The sequence below is a fragment of the Polistes canadensis genome, unplaced genomic scaffold (assembly GCF_001313835.1).
Source record: "Polistes canadensis isolate GaletaPanama2010 unplaced genomic scaffold, ASM131383v1 scaffold_65, whole genome shotgun sequence".
NCBI lineage: Eukaryota > Metazoa > Arthropoda > Insecta > Hymenoptera > Vespidae > Polistes > Polistes canadensis.
In genome coordinates, this window is record NW_014569612.1 from 24,928 (window position 1) to 47,310 (window position 22,383).

At 37.2% G+C, this 22,383-nt stretch overlaps 1 protein-coding gene across 1 annotated transcript in view; it reads left to right on the forward strand.

Moving 5' to 3' along the window:
* Window positions 1–11,627: 11,627 nt before the first annotated feature.
* The window catches only part of LOC106786088 (homeobox protein cut), a gene marked incomplete at its 5' end in the record, with an annotated part of 19,525 nt that continues 8,769 nt past the window's right edge, over window positions 11,628–22,383 (forward strand). Inside the window, 2 exons of the mRNA XM_014747113.1 lie at window positions 11,628–11,946; window positions 14,760–16,313. Of these exons, the coding sequence (XP_014602599.1) occupies window positions 11,628–11,946; window positions 14,760–16,313 (1,873 nt within the window). The remainder of the gene's footprint in view (window positions 11,947–14,759; window positions 16,314–22,383) is intronic.

A 22,383-nucleotide genomic window follows, 5' to 3' on the forward strand; every position in this document is an offset into this window, starting at 1 on the left:
TTTCTATATCTTTCTCATTCTTTTTCTCTTTATCTTCGTGATCATTCCCATCCGTACGTTACCACGTATCATCCCTATATTTCTTCTCTCTCTCTCACTCTCTCTTTTTTTCTCTCTCTCTTTCCCTTTCTCTCTTCGGCCCTTCACCGAACGCTTATCTCAGCCGCGACTACGATTCGGTTTTTTGATCCGATACAAACGCGTAATTCCCCTCGTTTCCGCGCGAGCTTTTTTCTTTTTCTTTTTTTTTTTTCGTTCGTACCCACTTTGCGGGTTGATAATTTCTCTCTTTCTCTTTCTTTCTTTCTTTTCCAAACTTTTTTTTTCTGTCCCTACAATTCTTTCTCTCTTTTTTTATTAATTATTATCTTAATGTTTTCCTAAAGATCGTTTAATATCGTTAGATGTTCGATTAAATATGATTTAATCATACGAATTCGATCATTGTATTTGCTTATCGTCATTCCACCCCCTCCCAACCTTTGATTTTCACCCGAACAATTTTATTTCATTCATTTTTTATGATTAAATTGATGCTACCGTCTTCCTAAAAACGGTCAAAGATCGTTGGGATTTTTGGATGCAAACGGGGGTACATGGGGGGATCCGAGGGTGGTAGGGGTTAATAATCGAGTTCGATCTTCGCGTGCATGGTTATCGTCGAACATTCTCCAAAATTCCTTCTCCCACACACCCACACACACCCACACTCCGTCGATAACTTCGTTACGGACGAAACTTTTTTCCCAGCGTTACCAGCCCCCTCCCAGCCCCTCTATTTTCGTGGGGATTCGAAGCAAAAAGAGAGAAGAAGAAGGGTTCGTGGATGGCCATTACGAATTTTACCGGACATTGTACGAACGGACATCTTTCTCTCATTCCCTCTTACTCCACCTCTTTTCCTTACCCTCACAATCTCAGTCTCTCTCTCTCTCAGACTCTCTATCTATCTTTCTCTTTCTCGTTTCAATATTTCTCATCCGTAGAACGAATACCCCGACTAATATATGGCTTCTGCCGAGCAACCGAGAGGCAACCAACCAACCAACCAACCCCACCCGAGTGTAGGTGGACGTACGTATTCATAAACGCGTAGTCCTCGTAATGCAAATCAGAGAAAGAGCTGGCAAATCTAAAGGGTGTGTGGCGTAGGAGGGGTTACGGAAAGAGGAAGAGAAATAGAAAGAGAAAGAGAAAGAGTGGGAGGATGGGGTTTAAAAGAGGAATAAGAGGGAGAGGGAACGATGCGGTTAATATTAATTCACCGTTGCTACGGTCCGGTTGGTCTGCGAATCACTGAGATTCGGACATCGAAGTCTGAGATTCTCCACCCTTAACATATCGTATTCGACTCGGACTCTCTACCATATATATTTTATATATATATATATATACATGGATACACATATATCATATATGATGTATACGCATACTGTTCTCTCGACGGTTATACGCGATGATATTTGCAGACGGATATCCGAAATCCTGAATCTGTTCGGACATACATGACGGTTATGTTGAAATAAAACGGGAGGACAAACGATTCCTGGATAATTCGGCTAGTTCGAAATCGGTCATAGGATGTTATGTGTTACTCTACTATCTATCATTGATTTTATTATAATACTATGTGAAGAATCCTTCAAGTATATATCATGATTTTATTATATCAATTTCTAAAACCTCTCTCGTTTCTATCCCATAAGAAATATTATACTAATAACATATATAAATTTAAAATCAAAGATTTGGGATGATCGTGAACGATGAGTAACTTTGATTTTGAAATCCAACATTGTGCAATAAGGATAATCACGTTTAATTTTTTCCCATTCCTTTTCCCTATTTCATCTTTTTTTTATCTTTAACCTTTTTTTTTTTTTGATTTTTTTTGCTCTTGCTTGTTTTTATCTCCCTTTGCATTGGTTAGCACGGATGTCTGAAATTAAAAATCGCAAAAAGGAGAAAGAAAGGAAAGGAAAAAGAGAGAGTGAGTGAGGAAGAGATGGAGATGAAGGTGGAGTAGTAGTAGTAGTAGGAGGAGGAGAAGAAAAAGGTGGGGGTGGTAGAGAGGTAGAGGTAGAAAGGTGGAGGAAACGGGGTCGGAGGCGTCGTGAGACTAACATGCCGTTCCATTATAAAGGCAATATCGTACGGGTCGAGTCTGCGCGGTATTACTAGCCTTCATAATCTGATGTATATTACGCATAACCCGCCGTGTATCAGGGAAAAGAGAAAGAGAGAGAAAGAAAAGTTCACGGGGGTATAGGAGGAGGAGGAGGAGGTGGAGGTGGGGTTCTTCGAATATAGGGAAAAGGAAGGAGAAAGGTAGTAGAAAGAGTTCGCGTACACCATCATCGTACAGTGTCCGCAGACTATATAGAAATGGTTTTGGCCAAAGAGTACTACTACCCTCACCGGTATGCTCGCTCGTAATAAGCATAAATCCTCCTGAGGCTTATCTAGCGGCGCCCAGAAGAACACTAAAATAAAATATCATACATTTTACCTTCTACCCATTCGTTTGTTCGTTTGTTTGTTCTCTCTTTCTTTCATTTTCTTTCTCTCGTATCAACCAAGAAATAAAGAGAAAGAAGTAACATCGTTACGAAGTGTATAGTAACATTTGCCACGATCTATTCTATAGAGAATAATAACCATAATCCTAGTCCATCGGTTTTATTCATCTTCAATTTGATATCATACTTATTGTATGTACGTGAAAGATTTTTTTTCATTTTATCGATACACACTTTATGTTGAAGATATATCGTTGAGATTCTTTTTTATAATTAACGAATAACAATTGGGGTTGGTAATGTTGATTATATATTTTATAGAGGATTATAGGATCTATAATTAGTAGTTTATTCGAAATTTATTAATTATATTTGTTTGATTGATTAATATCCATATCATTTTTATAGTCATTATACTTACACAAATATAATATAAGTGTCTTTTGAAAGATTTTAAATTTAATCAACACCCTCTCACAATTATCATTGAAATTTTTGCCAATTAACAAAACAACCCTTGCTAACGTCAAGTTAGTTTCCTTTACATAAGATCATAGAATCTAAAGTTACTAACTTATTCGATATTAACTAACTTGACGTTAGCAAGGGTTGTTTTGTTAATTGGCAAAAATTTCAATGATAATTGTGAGAGGGTGTTGATTAAATTTAAAATCTCGTATAACTTCGTATAATGTATGCTATACGAAGTTATTACGCATTATACTTACACAAATATAATATAAGTGTCTTTTGAAAGATTTTAAATTTAATCAACACCCTCTCACAATTATCATTGAAATTTTTGCCAATTAACAAAACAACCCTTGCTAACGTCAAGTTAGTTTCCTTTACATAAGATCATAGAATCTAAAGTTACTAACTTATTCGATATATCGATTAATTCTAGACGTATGAATGTATTTGTTAGATGGATTAATAGAAACCGAACGATTCGAGTAGTATGAACGCGATAATTAGAAATCGCACTGGGTGCCCAATTGAATAACGAACAGAACGCGTCGCGGGAGCAATCAGCGAGAATGCAGAAACGTAATTCCGTATCGGCGGTTGACGCGGCTGCCTTCGTCCGACGGGATTGCAAATTCCTCTTTCTCTTTCCACCACCTCCTTCTCCTCCTCCACCTCCACCTACTCCTCTTCTTCCTTCTCTTCTTGTTCTCCTTCTGTCGGGATAGTCAAATGAGAAAGGGATAGATAGTTTCTCTCACACCCCCATCTCACAGTTTCCATCTATGACAAGAACGAAAAGAAAATAAAAAACCCAGAAAATATCAGGGATCATATCGAGAAGGTAGAATATGGGGATGAGGGTGGTAGTGATGGTAGTGGTGTTGGTTGAGATCAGGGGGGGGGTTGGTGGTCCGTTCTTTCTGTCGGACTATTTTTTTTATTTCCATGAGTATGCGCGTTGATGCAACGAACGCGAGATGTTAGCCAAAGGGGCACGTACCCGTACCGGTGTAATGAGGCGAGATACATTTGCCCTCGATCATATATTACATATCCATATCTTTCTTTATTTCTTTATTTCTTTAGTTACTCTCATACACTTTTATCTATCTTTCTTTAATATAAACATACACATATAAAACTATATATATATATATAACAGTTTACACACGTATCTTTCATCCCTTTACTCATTCTATCTTTCAATATGTATATATACTCTCATTATCTATCTATCTATCTATCCATCTATCTATCTATCTATCTATATATCTCTTCCACGGGTTAGTAATAGTACTAGTAATAGTACTAGCAGTAATAGTAGTAGTAGTAACAGTTCGAAGGGGTGGCTATCGTGGATGGTTGGCGGAGAAGCTCGTCCAGAAAGAGGATCGTAGGTAGTAGGAGGGTTCGAGGGTTGGTTGTCGAAGGCCGGGGGGGACAGGAAGGGGATGGGGATTGGAGCTCGATGCCCGATCAGTCATTAGACAAGTGGGTATTCACATATATCGAGTTGTAAAATCGATAGGGGTGTCCGTTAGTCGTGTATCCTGGTAAGGAGTGCTGCTGCTGCTGCTGGTGCTCTTTGGTGGGGATGAGACGCGGACCGATAGAAATGGAGAAGGAAAGATAGGATGATGTTCGAGAGAGAGAGAGAGAGAGATCCTACAGATATTCCCCCTTCACCCCTTCCCACCTCTTTCAGTATCGGTCCTTTAAGTGAGAAAGAGAGATAGATAGAGTGAGTAGGAGAGACAGAAAGTCGAGTCTCTCTCTCTCTCTTTCTCTCTTTCTAGTTTCCTCTCCCCCACCCTCTTACTATGCTTCCCCTTCGACCCCTTTTGTTGCTTCGCCACCCTCCCGCAAGGCCCCCCTAGCCGGGGTTCTATCCTCCTCCACCTCCTGCCACCGCACGTATCCAGTCCTTGCATATTAATCCTGCCCATAATTCCCACTTCCCAGTTTGGGCAACCCTTCGCTTCGGTTGCCTCACTACCAACATCGAATGTGAACGAAAGAGAAGGAGGTGGAGGAGATGGAGGAGGGGGTGGAGGAGTATATAAGCAAGAGAAAGAGAAACATCAATGTTGGAGTGAGTGAGAGAGAGAGAGAGAGATAGGGGGAGAAAGAAAGAGAATTAGTGTGAGTGAGTGAGTGAGAGAGAAAGAGAATGCCAGGCCGTCTCCTATCGATTGGGGGCTTTCTTTCCGAGCGCGGCTTTTAATTGGCGTTCTCCTATAGAAAAGAAAAGAGAGAAACCTTCATAAGGGAGAGTACTCCTCCTTCTCCTCCACCTTCTCCTCCTCCTACGACGACAACGACAACGACGATGTAGTAAAAGGTTGCCTCTTCGACTCGGGACAGCTTTCATAGTCGGTGTGTGTTGTTCTATTGCTACTACTTGATCGAGGGAAAAAAAAAAAGGAGAATCCTATCCCATGGCATGGGAAACGTGTTACAACCAACACCAATACTAATACCAATCCTATCGATATCAACATCAACTATGACATACACTTTTTTTTTCTCTTTTTACCTTTTTAATGACTAAACTTTGCATCCGAGTTTTCCTAAAAACAACTTTTTACTTGGCTGTCAAATAAATGATCGAAAGATTTATAAGCAACGTTCGTTCTCGTTGAAGTTTACGAAATTTGATTTCTTAATCTAATTGCAATGTGTATTTGTGCACATTTTTAGATTGCTTTTATCTTCATTTGTGTTTCATTGTTTTGTATTACTTCTTTTTTTTATACTAAATTTTCTTTGTAGAATTGATGTAAAAAAATGGTATATAAAAATATAATACATAAGGATTAAAAAGTAATATATTTTATTTATATTTTTCTCGAAAAGGGGGGTTGGAAAAGGAAAAGAATCTAAGGTAATACACGGGTTGCAGTAAAATTTGTCTAAATTTTATTTAATCAAATGATCTCGATAGTAAAATGGATCTATTAGTTTTCTCAACAATTTTCAATATATTCAAATAAAAAGATACTTACATTTTGGATAATAATTGAAAATAAAAAAGGCAAATATTTTCAATAATTTATGTTATAACCAAAAGTAAAATCTATTTAAACGTATCTTAAATAAAATCATAAACGCGGGTTTTATCACTGTACTCAAATTTCTATAGAAAATTCTCTAGTTTCCTGAGATTATTAGTGGATTAGGTTTCGGACATTGGTTGGTTGGTTGCGCATAAGCAAACCCCTTATCCTTTTTCCCCATGAAAAAGGAATGGAAAGGAAAAGGAGACCACCGGGAAGCCGCGGAAAAGCGACGGAATCCAAGAGAAACGAGAAAGAGAGAGAGAGAGAGAGAAAGAGCCCCTACGTGTTTCGATGGTTATAACGACCTCCTCGTCCCGACTCATCATTGGTGGGCGAGCCACGAAATTAATACGAAGCAAACGGCCATCTTGCCTTCTCGTACAACGTATTCACACGCGCGTATAGGAAAAGGGGTAGGTAGAAAGGTAGGAAGGAGGAGGAGGAGGAGGTGGAAGAGAAAGAGAAGAGAGGTGAAAATGGAGGTTGGGAATCTGAAGGGGGGTTGAGTATTTCTAACGTAGAACATACATACACACATACATACATACATATATACACCTACAGTGAAAGAGAACAGCGCACGTCTATCGGAAAGGGTCAGAATGATAGGAATGAGAGAACCGCGAACCGGTCCGTCACGTGGTGTGCGTATGACACATATATACTAACATAAATAAATACTTACGCATGAACACACACACACAGAGAAATATATATACACAGTTACACAATGCTGCGTATGATGTGTCGTGCGAGTTTCATCATTCCCATCGAACATTTATAATATATATATATATATACATATATCTTAATATGTATTGGTATCAGTAGTTGTATTAGTAATGCTAGTAGTCGAGGTAAGTGCGAGAAAGCTTGGATCGTAGGTGGTGTGCGTGAAGATTGATTATACCGCGGGAGAGAAAATGTGATCAATAGCTCGACAAACAAAGGCCCACCAACGCCTATATCATGCAAATAGCAAAAATCACGGAGGATTAGGGGCTCGTTGGGGGGTGAAAAAGGGGTGAAGGTAACGGACGAGAAAGAGGATATATGAGGAGAATGAGGAGGAGGAGGAGAGTGGACCATGGTCAAGAAACAATGCCTTTACGCGTGTGGCTACTTCGTCCTTTACACGACACACCATATCCCTTTTTCTTTTTCTATCTTTCTCTCTCTCTCTTTCTCTCTTCTCGACTTTCCTACCCCCTTCGAATACACATACTCATATATATATATATATATACACCATGACTAACACCATGGTATAAACCGTCCTGCTTTAATTTGCATACGACCGATCGTGTCTTCCGATTCGATTCACCTTCGCGTCCTCACCCACCATCCACCTACCCACCCCCTTCAACGCCATGCTTCACGACCATCGATCAAGCCCCAGTTGTTTTTCATCCACCTCCTTCTCTACCACCTTCTATCTTTCTCTCTTTCTCTCTTGGTTTCCATCTAGGGAAGCCGATGGTCACTATAACACCCCCCCTGATCCACCCCATATACCTTACCGTTCGGTATATGCACACATACCAACAGAAAGCCCACTTTAACAACTGAACTCCCTCCCGCCCCCTCTCTTTTTATTTTGTTTTTTTAACCGAGAATCTCGCTAACGAGAGACTCCTCTTTTACTCGATGACATTGTTCACCCATAGCAGAAAAGGTGCTGTAACGTCACCCCTTTTCTTTTCACTACCACCCCCCAACCCCTCTTCTCGAGCTCCACCTTTTCCCACTCATTCCTTCTAACTACTCTTTCTTTCTTTCTTGTCATTTTCCCTCTGTCGGACCTTCGGATTCTCTACGGATCAGGGGGTGGGTCAACCTTGATCCTTTTTTTTTTTTTATAGGATCTCCTTAACGCCATGAGATTGTTCGTTTCTGTCCAAGACAGCGATACGAATTGAGTATTCATTTGGAGTACTATTATTTACTCTGTTCAATGAAATATTATACTTGCGATAATCGTTTGATATACTTATTAGGGTTAACCATAAAGTTTGTGAGTTTATATTTGTTAAAAATTGTTTCGTATAAACTGCATAACGTGAATTGTTTTAATCTAAAATGTTCATTTTAATTTTTAATTTAGCCTAATATTTATCCTACTCGGATTTGGTTTATTTTAACAACGGGGGTGGGGGATGAGGCTTAACTTTTGTCAGAGATACATTTTTATAATAATAGGAACGATGTTTTTATTTTATCAATATAAATTATATATCGAAGCGCTTCGTGACAATTTATCTGGAACCGTAGTTCTCTTAGTCACGTCACATTTCATTTATTTCCGGATTCCAATATGTCGCAGCAGTAAATTCTTAACCTTGCCTTAACTAGACGTAACGTTACTCAACGTACATTATCCGTTATCCAGAGCTTGCCGAGTTGATTTATCAAGCAACGTGTGTTTGTACGAATTTACGATCTACTATCCATAACGCGGGATTTAATTATGCTCTCCTCCCTCCACCCCCGCATGACGTTCGCGGAAATCCGATTCCAAAGTACGATTTTTCAATCGAATAATTTGGATGAGGTTTATCTTTTTATAGAAAAAGTACAATGACACCCATCCACGTTTTGACATTTTACGTTGATACGTTTTATTGTTTCTAAAGGATCTTATTTACAACTGATTAAAACGAATGAATTATCATAATCAATAAATATTTTAAAAATGATCTAACGTTTCAATCATTTTTCTTATCGATTTAGATTTATTTAAGAAATTATGCACCTTGACACAATTTATTGCATACCAATGATTTATTTATTTCAATAGATTTATGTAAACGTATTAATATAAAAATAACAAGAAACAAAACGCGAGCGGATAAACGAATGGAAGTGAACAGAGGGGTTTGGTGGACGGTGGAGGGAGGAGGGAGGGTAGAAAGAGATAGATAGTCAGACAGGTGTAGTCCGATACCGGTAAAAGTAAGTTCCCGCAACGTTATCGATCATAAAAAAAAGGGAAGTGCAAAACGTAGGAGACAATCGACAGATAGCAACACAGTTCGCAACATGTAATATAAAAGCAACTATACAAATGTAACTGCTGACCGACGTAACTCCAAGGTTCTTCGATTTTTCCAGTTATGCACAAAGCAGCAGATGCATTATTCGCGTAAGTTGCATTGAGAAGAAACTTGATCGAAAGTCTTCGAGAACTTTTTTTTTTTTTACATATGTATAATATTTATTTTACTTACCAAACCCCCCTGCCCCCTTGCCCCTTGCCCCGCCACGCCCCCTTACATACTCGTTCATATTAAATATTTTAACGAGTTTAAAAAAAAATCAAGACGCGAAAAGAAAAATTTATCCTTGTTTAAATGTTCGATTAAAAAAAAAAAATAGAAAAGGAAGGAATAATTAAGAAAAATATTCTAATACGCGTTAAACAAAATGAAATATGATTTTATTCAATGGAAGTAAAAATTCTTAACAAACAAATAAAAAAAAAAGAAGGAATGACCAATGTTGTTTGTTATCTCGTATATGCGAAAATAGGTGTCCCCTAACTACCAGAACAAGTTGAAAATATACGTAACAGATATACCTATATAAAAAGAGAGAGAGAGAAAGATGTAGGAGAGATGTCGGAGGTGTGAATTTTGTAAAATTGAAGCTCTCGCTCCTCAATTAACCCCCGGTATCATGGAAAAAAAAAGAGGGCGATGCCTCGACGAGGAAAAACAATTGATACGATCTCGTTCACATCGCCCGTTGCACCACCGTACGCGCTACAGTGCAAACGCATTCGGCTTTAAAATCGTCCCATCCTACCAACCAACCAACCAACCAACCAACCAACCAACCAACTCGGCTCGTTTTCTATCTCCTTTCCCCCAAACTCTCTTTCCAAACCCACTCCTATAACTCTTTCTCACTCTCACTCTCATTCTCACTCTTCTTTCTATCTCTATCTCTCTCATCGTTCGTTCGTTCATTCATCCATTCCTCTTCTCGCTCTTCCGGATACGCATTCGGTTGCATGAACTCGACTAAACACATGGATAGCTTTCGAGTGCTAGCGATTCATCGCAATTCATTCCGATTGATCGTGGAAACTCAACAGATAATCGGCTCTACATTGGTGTGTGGTGGCATCATCATCATCATCATCATCATCATCATCCATCGAACGATACTTTTCTTTCTTTTTTTTTCTCCTAGTCATCGATGATTCTACGTGACACTTATATCATTCTTCCTCATATACCTTTTTCATCGTAATTCCTCACCCTGTAGAAGAAGATAATGTAAATAAAAAGGATAATAAATACGATTCGAAGTATATAAACTGATATGTGTGTGTGTGTAAGTAAGTGGGGGAAGGAGAAAATTGAAGAGAATTGGTAGAAATATAGATTCCAAAGATGAACATGTGATAGTAAGAGAAGAAAGATGTGGTAAACGAGAGGGGTATAGGTAAAACGTGGAAGATGTAGATCTTGATAATCAGTCGATGACAGCTACTATCTGAATTGTTAACGACTCGTTGAACGATCGTTTTCACTAGGAACATGCAGGAGACATGAATAACTGCTATCATAACTGAGAACACTTCTTCATCATCCGAAACTTTAATTTTCTTCATTTTATTTATCAATGAAAACAGTAACTTTAATCCATACCATGTGATCATACATATACGTAGAATCTTTGATTATATTCTTATCGATTCCCTATTTCTATATATACGTTATATAATATATTACATAATATATATTCTCTCAATAAAATTAATAAAGAGCTTTTGGTAAGCTCCTTTAGGGGATATCGCTTACCTATGGATAAGCAATGCTTGCCCAGATGGTTTCGAGTTGAAAGGAATACGTCGCAAATGTGATTCCATATTTACGTCTTCGATAATGCGATTATTATGTATATATATGTTACCGTCAAAGCCGAAAATCAGTCATTGCTAGTAATTCCTCGGCATTTTCATCAATGCAAAAAGCATTCAGACGAAGTAGGAAACAGAAGAATTCTTACAGTTTTTCTTAAGCATTGAACATAATACTTTGATATTTTATAAAAAAATATTTACAGAGACTTTTCGAAGAAATGTCAGAGAATGCAATGCTGTAAATTGTGCATCTTTGCTATTTCTTTGAAAAATTTTGGTAAATATTTGTTATACTAAAAGTGAATAGATTTTAATAAAACTTATATTAAATAAAAGTACAGTCTTTTGTCTACGCGTAGAATACCATATCGAGTAAAAAATTTAGCATGTAAACTTCAGAAAATGTCAGAGAATGCCATGCTGTAAATTGTGCATCTTTGCTATTTCTTTGAAAAATTTTGGTAAATATTTGTTATACTAAAAGTGAATAAATTTTAATGAAACTTATATTAAATTAAAGTGCACTCTTTTGTCTACGCATAGAATACCATATCGAGTTATAAATTTAGCATGAAAAGTTCAGAAAATGTCAGAGAATGCAATGCTGTAAATCGTGCATTTTTGCAATTTCTTTGAAAGGTTTCGGTAAATATTTTTTATTATTTTATATTATTTATAATTATTTCTTTTTTTCTTTGTATGTTTTAGATCGGTCAATTGTTGGACGAGGTGTCAAGGTTACAACAAAATTTGCAACGTCTCCAAGATACTAACGCGCAAGCGACGGCACGCCTCGAGGAAGAACTCGAAGCACGAAGACAACACATCACAAGATTGGAGAGCAAATTGGAACGGCAGAGAGATTACGATGACCTGAAACGCGAGATAAGCGTGTTAAGGTCGGTTGATCTATCACAAATTCCAACCGGTGAACCTGGAAAAAGTCTGGAACACCTTTTAATGGAACGTTCCAAGGCCCTTCAACAAGCCGAAAGTTTAAAACCACCTAACACGCCTGACACGCTCGGTAAGTTTTTCTTCTTCTTCTTCTTTGTCTTTTTTTTTTTGCCCCCTATCAATCATTTTATCAAATCATCATTCCCGCGTGCGGATATTTTATATTTTATGATGTAAAATTATAATCGCGTTAATTCGAAGAATATCTTTCTTATTTTGTTTTTTTTTTCTTTTTCTTATGCAATTTTTTTTCATCCAATAATTACATTCCAAATCTTTTTACGTTTTCATTAACATTGAAATATTAGCAACAAATAATTCTGACACTGCTTTATAAACGTTTTTTAAAGCGTATTTACGAAACAGGGTTAATTAGAATTTATTAGAAAAGTCATTAAAATACGTTAAGGGAAACTTTACTTGTCTTTAACAATTAGTACATAACATGATTTAAGATTTCTCAGTCATTGTGATAAGACAAAAGTTTAGGCTACGTAACGTTTATGGTTAAAACAGATCAAAGATTATTTTAATTAGCATCATTTAGCACCGCATCGCTTTTCAAATTTCTATTTTGCTACTGCTCTGATCTTCGGTCGTCGCCGACTCTCTCTCCTCGAGGCCTCCTAACGTTGAATTATAATTCGAATCAAAAATATAAACAATACGAACAAAAATTATGCAACTTATAACAAAATAGGGCACGAGTCTCATGCTATGCGCGGATATATATCAAATAAACAAAAAAATAATAATTATAATCGAGGGATGACTGAAACAGCTTACGAAAACAATAATTTCGATTAAATAAACCGAAAAAAAAAAAAGAACAAATCAAATTTAACCCTGCTTGCCATTGTGTTCGCACTTTTCTCCAACTTATCTCTTTTCTCCTTTGTCTATCAAAATGATTTATTTTTTTTTTTGGTTACTTTCTGTTACTATCCACCATCTTTATTTTCCTTTTTTTTTTCTATGATACCAACGATTACCATTTTTCCACTATAACATTGTCTTCATTATTTCTTCTACTTCTTTTTCATTTTTTCTTGTCTTTTTTGTTTCGTTATCTGTTCTCTATCTGTTTGTCTCATTCTCTATCTCTCTCTCTCTCTCACTCTCTGTGTTTCTCTCCACTTTATATTCTCCCTCGAATCCTTCGTTGCTTAGGCTGCACTTTTTTGTTCGAGTCACTCTCACCGAAAAAAAAAAAAAAAAAAAAAAAAACAAAAAAGAAAACGAAAAATAAAGAAAACAAAAAAATCAGGTACCACCACGTGTACATGTGTATATTAAAAACGTACACTATCACGTAAAAGTTACTAACGTTACGGAACACATATTATCTCTCTCTACCCTATTCCGTCTGTACACCTCCGACATCTGCCCTACAACCCTTTCCCTCACCTCAACCTCCTCAACCTCCTCCTCCTCCTATCCCTCATCATCGACCTTTTGCCAAACGTTACCGAACGTCCCTTTTCCTTCATACGACATACCGTTCCCTCCCACCCCCCTTAACCACTTTTCCTATTCCTTTTACGTGCCCTCCTCCCTACGAAACGCAACACCCTACCTAACTACTACTACTACTACTACCACCATCATTCTGAACTCCACCACCACCCCAGCCCACCCCAGCCCCCTTCTTGTTGCCAAATCGTCGTTGCTGCCGCTGCTACTACTACTCTCCTCTTCTACACACTGGGATACGCAAATTTGTGGACGATATTCGCAGTATTTGCCCAGGCCCGGGCTATTGTTTCGGGTACGGAGTTTATTATGAATCGATCCAGGACTCTTCTCTACTACGTACGTACGTGTACCACCAAAAGAGGTGCCCACTTAAAAAGATATACATATATATAGTGAGAGAGAAAGAAAGAGAAAAAGAGAGAGAGAGAGAGAAAATAAATGCACGTCGCGAGAATCAAAGAGAGGGATAAAGAAAAAGAAAACTCAGCCCTTGTAGAGAATGAGAGGGAAAGAGAGAGAGAGAAATATACGCCAACGTCGACACTACCTATCTACTTACCCCCCCTTAAACCTCCCACCCATTATCATTAAATCCTTTCCTACTCTCTCTTACTTTTTTGAATTTAAAACAATCGAAAACCAAAAAAAAAACTCGCTCTCTTTATTCGTCGTCATCGTTACCACTCCCAATTTGTTGTTACTTTGTTTTTCTATCGTATTTTTTTTCCCGTCCTTCCTGACCTAATCTAACCTTATTTCCTTGATTCCTTACTTTTTAGGTTTTCTTAGAACACATCGGAGACAATTTCTCGAACGTATTTTGTTTTACTTGCGGACGATTGTTGTTTGTTTTATTTTTCATTTTTTTTTGTGGTTTAATCTCTTGTCGATTGGTCCAAAGTTTGTCTTTTTTTTTTTTTTCTCACTACAAAACACCGCTACCGCCACCACTACCCCCTTTTTTATCGTTTCGAAGATTCTTTTATTTGATATTTTCTTTTGTATTTTGTTTGTTTTTAATTCTTTTTTTTTTGTACTCGGGTATATTGTTATTTTGTTGGATAGAGTCCGAAAGTAAATTGATATTTATATCGAGGCACCTAACGCGACAATGGAAACGGAGAGAGTCTAGGTCGTATTACGAAACAAAAAAGAAAAGAAAAGAAAAAACAGGACAAATAATAGATTCGAATGAATTCGTGGAGAGAATCGAAACCAAAAAAAAAAGAATTAAGTAAAACTAAAATAAAACAAAATGTATAGAGAGATAAAGTAAGCCGACGATCAGAAAGTCAGTATCCTGTTTTTTTTTCAATGAAAAAAACGACGGAGATTATTAGGCCTGAGTTATCTGTAGTGCGCGTGCAACCGTGTTGACGGGGTCCCTTGTGTTTTTGGTGGTTGCAGGTGGACTATCGTCACCCCTGCAGCGCGCCTCGACCGCCTCGCCCCATGGGGTCGGAGGTGGGCCACCTTCGTCCCTAGTATCCTCCCAACAAGCCCCACCGCCACCTCCGACCTCGGTTTCCCTCCCGCCACGTTCCACGCCGACACCTTCCTCCGCAACATCGACGACTTCCAGCCTCCTCTTCCCCCCGCCTCTCCAAAACGTCGAAACCTTCGGCTCCTTCCTTGGCGAGGAGATCGTCGCCAACTGGAGGCGGACGTTGGAAAGGTCGATCATAAATCAACAACAACAACAGCAGCAGCAACAACAACAACAGCAACAGCAGCAGCAGCAACAACAACAACAGCAGCAGCAGCAGCAACAACAACAACAGCAGCAGCAGCAAGTCCAACAGGTGCAACACCAACAAGTGCAACAACAACAGCAACAGCCTCAACCACAACCACAACAACAACCACAGCAACAACAACAAGCCACTCAAATATCTCAATTAACGCAACAACAGTTGCAACAAGTCCAACCATTGATAGGACTTCATCCACCTACAACGCCAAGTAGCCTAAATCATCTTCCCTCACCAACAGAAGCATCGTCAAGTACCAACGTACCGAGTAAATCCAGCACACCATTGGGTACGACGTCGATGGGAACGACGACGTTAACCACGACGAATTTAGGCACGACGGGACTCGGTACAACGTCGTTGGGTACGTCGACATTGGGCACGGCGTTGGGTACGACGTTAGGTACGACGTTAGGTACGACGTTAGGTACGACGTTAGGTACGACGTTAGGTACAACGTTAGGGACGACGTTGGGTACGACATCGTTGATCGGTTGTCTTGATCCGAGCGAGAAGGCGTCGACGCCAGTTCCCGGTCACGAAACGCCGGCGCCGCAGACCCCATCCTCGACGAGTGCCATGACATCGCCCCCGAGCTTTCAACCGCCCACGTCGATGGTTGAGACGAGCACCTCCTCCGCCTCCGTCAACGGTGGAGGCGTCACGCCCAGTGCCGTGTCCACGGCGCCGCCACCTAAAAGCCCGGCGGATCAGGAATCCTGTCACAATAATAATAACAACAGTCATCATTTAGCTAATAACAATATCGGTGGGTTGAGCGTATTGGACACATTAAAAAGTCCCTTCCGTTTCGATGACAGAACGCATCCGTTCAGATTCGGTGATGAATTTGGTGCGGTCGGAATGGCCGGTAGACTTGGTGACTCCTTAATACCTAAAGGTGATCCCATGGAAGCGAGATTACAAGAAATGTTGCGTTACAATATGGACAAGTATGCCTCACAAAATCTGGACACCCTACACATAGCCAGAAGAGTACGAGAACTCTTATCCATACATAATATCGGTCAAAGACTATTCGCCAAATATGTTCTTGGATTGAGTCAAGGTACCGTCAGCGAGTTACTCAGCAAACCCAAACCATGGGATAAACTCACCGAGAAGGGACGGGATAGTTATAGGAAGATGCACGGTTGGGCTTGCGACGACAACGCGGTAATGCTGCTCAAGTCCCTAATACCCAAGAAAGGTGAGTACCGATGTGTTCCAACGATCTATCTCTCCGAATTATTCTCTCTTTCTATTTTTACATATATATATATATACATACATATACATAGAAGAAACTTGATTATCTCAAAACACGTACTACAACTCTGGCCTTCGACGAATCTAAAATATGATTGATCGAGATCTAAATTTTGATCAAAACTCTCAAACAACATCGTTAATCCATTAATGGTATAATTCAGTTACATAATAATACAAAATAATTGTTATCCGATGTTTCGATCAAATGATATTGTATCTCGATGAATCAGAATAAAAATCTGATTGAAAAATCTTCTCTTCTTACGCCTTGCACTGCCAATAATCCATCTCGCCGAATGACTAACAAATACATAACTAGCTGTATACATTGTTTTAACCTCTCTTGGCTGCTTAATACGGGAATCGATGGTACTTCTATTCGCTCTTCTAACCGCACCCTGCAGGAAAGGAACTTAATGCTCATCCCAGACGTCGAATCCCTCGGCACATTCGCGACAATCAAAATGAAGGGAAAGATATAGGTACTCATTCGTTTACGTTATTCTCGAATATCTCTTATTAGATATAACGAACGGTACGGAACGAAAACGAAACGGAATTGAACTGAAATTGAAACATTAAAAGAGAGTACAGTATGTTTCTCATTTTATTTAATCGCAACAAACATATTTCATAGAAATCATTGTTGGAAATTAAATGAATAGAATTAAGGAGGTTTTAGATGGATGTGATAAGCTATAGCAAATGAAATCAAACGAATCAATAGATTTGATTACATCGTGTCTTAGCATTGACTCTATATCCATGTTCTTATATCGATTATTTGCTGCGTTTGGCAGCCATATTGTTTAGTGATAATCGAAAGGAGAGACGAGTGTTTGATAATGATGAGCCATTGATTGTTTTTAAGAAATTAAATACAATAATATGTTTTTTATTTTTATTCTTATTTTTTTCTTATTAATAGAGATCAATTAAAATTTATAATATAAATATAGTAATTAATTAAATATATATATATTATAAATTTTATTTAATTCTTAAATATTAAATAGGTCAGATATTATAGGAAACGAGCTTTAGAAAATGTGATTCGAATTATATTTCAATTCAACGACAAACGAATCGAATTAGTTCGAATCGGAAGCAGCAGCTCCTCCCCCTCTTTGACCCTACCTCCCCACCACCCAAAGTCTCTCTTTCTCTTTCTCTCTCTCTCTTTCTCTTTTATGTAAAAAAAAAATATTAATATCAATCGTCAGAGGATGTCGATCGTCGTTCTCATAATGGCGCATCCTCTGACTTGTACGTCCGGTTTCGGCGTGCGAAATAAAAATAAAAATAAATTCAATAAAATAGACAGAGAGACTGAGAGAGAGAGTGAGTTAAAGAGAAAATGAAATAAATAAAGAAAGAAAGAGAGAGAACTCGGTGACAAAACATGAGTCATGCGTCAATGGATTGTCGGTTTCCGTCGGGATCACTGACAACGATAATCATCGAGAGAAAAAGGATGAGTGAGGGTTTTGGTGGAAGGGTGAAAGGGAGGTGAAAGTTACGAAACATTGAACGAGAAAGAGGAAGGAATAAAATATGCCCCATGTGTATATGTTTTATTATAATCATGCTGATTATTATTATTATTATTGGAGATAAAATTATATCTCCTTAAAATAATTTTTTCATTGATATTTATTTTGTTAAAAAAGAAAGATACTCAACCGAGATCATGGTTCTTGTTGCATAGTCATCGTCGTTCATAGATAAACTTCGATAATTGTGCGGCCGATAGTTCGTTGATCATTTTCAGTAGGATAAATATACCTTACTCATATTTCATGCACCTAAAGTTACCTTAATCGACGCGTGATTTATGGGCAAAAATCATCAAGACTTTATTTATCCCCCACCCCTCTCCACTTCCCCATCATCCCCCCGTTGAAAAGACCATAACCAGAGCTCGGCTTCTCTCTAACTCTCACGTCAGTAAGATAAGTTTTCATCGACTAAATACCTACCCTAGCCTAACGACTTATTACGTTAAAGGTGTTTTATAGATATATAGGATACTGGAAATCGTTCGAGCGTGCAAAAACCACCAACCTGTCTTTGAAGGATTCATTATAGGCCTACTCTTCACTATGTCAGTTCAGTCAATCTTAAATATTGTTCATTCGTTTCTCCTATTTGTATTTAATTCATTTATTTATAATCTACATTTTGTCATCGAGATATTCATATGAAAAATTACTGTTTTTTATTTAATTTAACTAACCCTTATTTCATAAAAATTTATCAATAGTAGGATAAAATAATGAATTGTACTTTTTCCAAACTTAATTTTAGTCATAACTTTTGTTAACAATTTTAGATTGAACATAAACCGATAAAATTATTTAACAATGAGATTAAACTTAAATTGATTAGGATTAATGATCGCGGGTAGAATCAGATGTTAAAAAAAATAGTTATAGATGATAGGTATATCGTTGAAAGTAAAAATAATGAAATAACATTTTCGTAGCAGACCACTTCATGACTAATCCAGCAACAAACATATCTGGATGTCGGCCCACAATTTAATGCAACGCGTCCGAATAGACGTTTATTATTGCCGGCCCCAAGGCAATGATGTTAGACCAACGTGAAACGAACGCACATTGCATCGAAGACTACTAGCATAGGTAGTAGAAACACAATTGATCTAAGCATACCAATGTACGGATGCGCTTGCCTTCAAGAGCAACGCACGGACGAGATTACGGTAATAAAGATAGTTGGTACCGGTCCAAGTCAGTTTATCGCAGGATTTTGTTTCTTGTTCAAACGCCAACCATTCGCTGAATTCGTCGTCTTATTCCTCCCACTCTTCCTACTTCAATACTCCCACTCTTAGTACTGTTCACCCGTTCCCCACTTCTTCGTCTTAGTTGTCCTCATCGAAGACAACAATTTCTAAGTTGAATTGCATATGTTTCCTTTCTAATTCGAACGAATTCGTACTCACTTATTTTATTTACATCATCATTTTGATTATTTGTATATATATTTCAATGAATATATCATAAGTTGTGACGTAATTTCTATTGATTTTAGGTATCACATTATTTTCTAATATGCCATGTGTTTGATAAGAATTTTGATTAAAAATTTCATCGATAGTTACTTATTTATTAAAAAACTTTTAGGTTGGTATAATATTTTTAATAGAATCAAATTAATTTTATTTTTCAACTGCTACAATTTATAAATAAGAATTTGATTAACAATTGAGTATTTTCGTTGAATAATAATATTTGCAATTACTCTGAAACTCGTTTTTTTAAAGAAACTATGAAATTGATCAGAAAACTTGTTATGCAATCGGTTGCCACGATCAAATAATTTCAGCAACAGTAGATAGATTACCCTAAATCGATAAACCATATGATAAGAACATAGAAGACAAAAGATCGCTGACCCGTTTCGCAGTTGGCGTCGTGAAACCTTCGCTAGTGTTTTTTTTAATTGGTCTCTCACTTTATTCGAACAATAAGACGGTCGATTCGTTGCGTACCGATTCTCGAGTATGTATTTCTTTTTATTAGATACAGTAATAAGAAAAACGACGAGTTGTTAGTTGGGGAAGGTGGAAGGGGAGGTAGAAGAGAGGATTTTAGGTGTAAATGAAGGAAAAAAAAAGAAAAGAAAAGAAAAGAATGACGATTAAGACGCGTACGCAAAAGATGAGGACGAGTTTCCACGCGTATTTCTACGCGATTCTAAATAAAAAAAAAAAAGAAGAAAAACAAAAAGACAATGGCTACCATTGGTGCAGCTCGAACCAACTAACTGGTAGAAACAACAACGTAATATAATAGTATCGTTCGGATGGGACGACGCAACCGGTAACAACGTCTACGCAATAATCGGCGTTGTGTTTCTTAACAGTCGGTTCGGTTGCTTAGGGAATTCTCACGAAATCGTTCCAGATTTTGTAATCGGCCATTGTCGACGAACCGACTCGAAGTAAATGGCGACACACAGTACTACTCGATCTATTGTGCTACGCGCGACCACGATTTCTCGTTGATCTAATCATCGATGCTCGAAAGAAACCCAAGATAGAAACTTCAACATTACCATCATCACTACCAACAGCAACACCTAAATCTTATCGTTTCGATGAACAAACTTTCTCTACTTTACTTCTTTTTTTTTTTAGGATATAATTTGGGTACAATGTTTTATTCTTGTATCAAATTGGATCTATCTTTGTCGATTGTTGTTCAATTATTTTAGAATTTTTCTTAATAGAGTGTTCATAAATCATTCCTATGAACAAACTTTCTGTATTTTTATTTTTTTAGGTTATCACAATTGGGTATAATATTTTATTTCTATATCAATTTGGAATCTTTCTTTATCGATTGTTGTTTAATTGTTTTAGAATTTTTGTTGATAGAAAGTAGGTCAAAGAAAAATGATGAGATAGAAAAAAAAGAGAGAGAGAGAGAGAGGGAGAGAGGGAGAGAGACAAAAAATCAGAGCGGAAATGGTTAATTACGCGAACCGCCTGTAAACCGTCCGAAGTTGTATTCGCGCGAAGCAGAGATACTAGACGATAATTAGTTGTGTTCATCGTACGTTACAATCGTTACCAGGCGTTAGATCGCTAGACGTTAGATCGAGATCTAACTTCTTCACGACTATAACGTTAACTTTGCCTTCTTCTAATTTCTTTATTACCTTTTTCTACTTCTACTTCTTCTTTTTCATCGTCTCTCTCAATCTCTCTGACTCTGACTCTCTCAGTTTCTATCTATTTATCTCTTTTTATCTTCATCTCTATTTCACTTCGAAGTTTCATGAAGATTCTCACTCGAGAAAATGCCGCTGGATATATCTCGAGACGGATATACAATCGTGGAAGCACACCTAACTAAATTCGCACGCTTTTCTTTCTATCGTTTCTCATGCTTTTACGTTCGATAAACTTCGTTTTGTATAATAAATATATCATTATTAATTCTCTTACATGATTGTTATTATTATTATTATTGATAGTAATAAACGAGCTGTTTAATTCGATAGTGTTTTAAGTCCAATTGTGTCAGTTGTTCATTGTTCATTGTAAAATGGTTTTGGTGTACCTGAAAACAGAAACACCAAAAACAAATTGACTTATGTAAAGTTTACAAATGTGGTAAAACAAGATTTAACTTTGAACAATCTACCCCGGGTGTGATACTTTTTTAAATAATTAAATACGATTTGAAAATAGATCTTACATTTGTTTTGAATTTTAATTTCTACAAAAAAATTGGTCTGTGTGTACTTATGTATGCATGTTAGAAGTTATACTTCTTTTGCGTAACCAAATATTTGTTTTCCCAGCCTATGCGCCTTACAACATTCCGCGTTTGTTTGTGATGGATACTTTCTTTTAAATATATTTTTTTAAGGATAGTAATAGGTATTACATTTTTCTGCATTAGTTTTAGAAATCTCGAAAACTGAAACAGAAATTTAAATGTATACTGATACTAGTCAAAAAGCTGCATTAGGATATAGTTTAATAAGAATTATTGTAGAAAATAATTTATAAATAACTAAGATGCATTTTCATTTTTCAATTCTTTTGATAGAATATTAATGCGCATGGTTTCTTCACAGTGCAAATAAAAAGAAGATGGTGTCTTCCAAAATCTTTCATGGTTTCAGTGTCATTAGCTTCTTCTCATTGTTGTAAAAAATAATGCGCTCTCTCTTCAAGTAAAATGATTGATAACCTATGCGGAGAGAATAAGTTTTCTAATAATTTCAATAAATATTTATTAAAAGAATTATAATATTTGTTTCTTTTAGAAGCAACATTATTATTTTATCTTTTAACAGATTCATGTCTTACTTATTCCTTGTAACTGCGGTTACATTTTATTCGCATAATAATTGCATGGAATCTCTGCGAAAAAGACAATAGTTTACAGAAGTCTTCAATATTATTTTTTCTTTCGATGAACAATTAGGTTATTCATTACCTGGAACAAAGTGTGGCAATATATTAT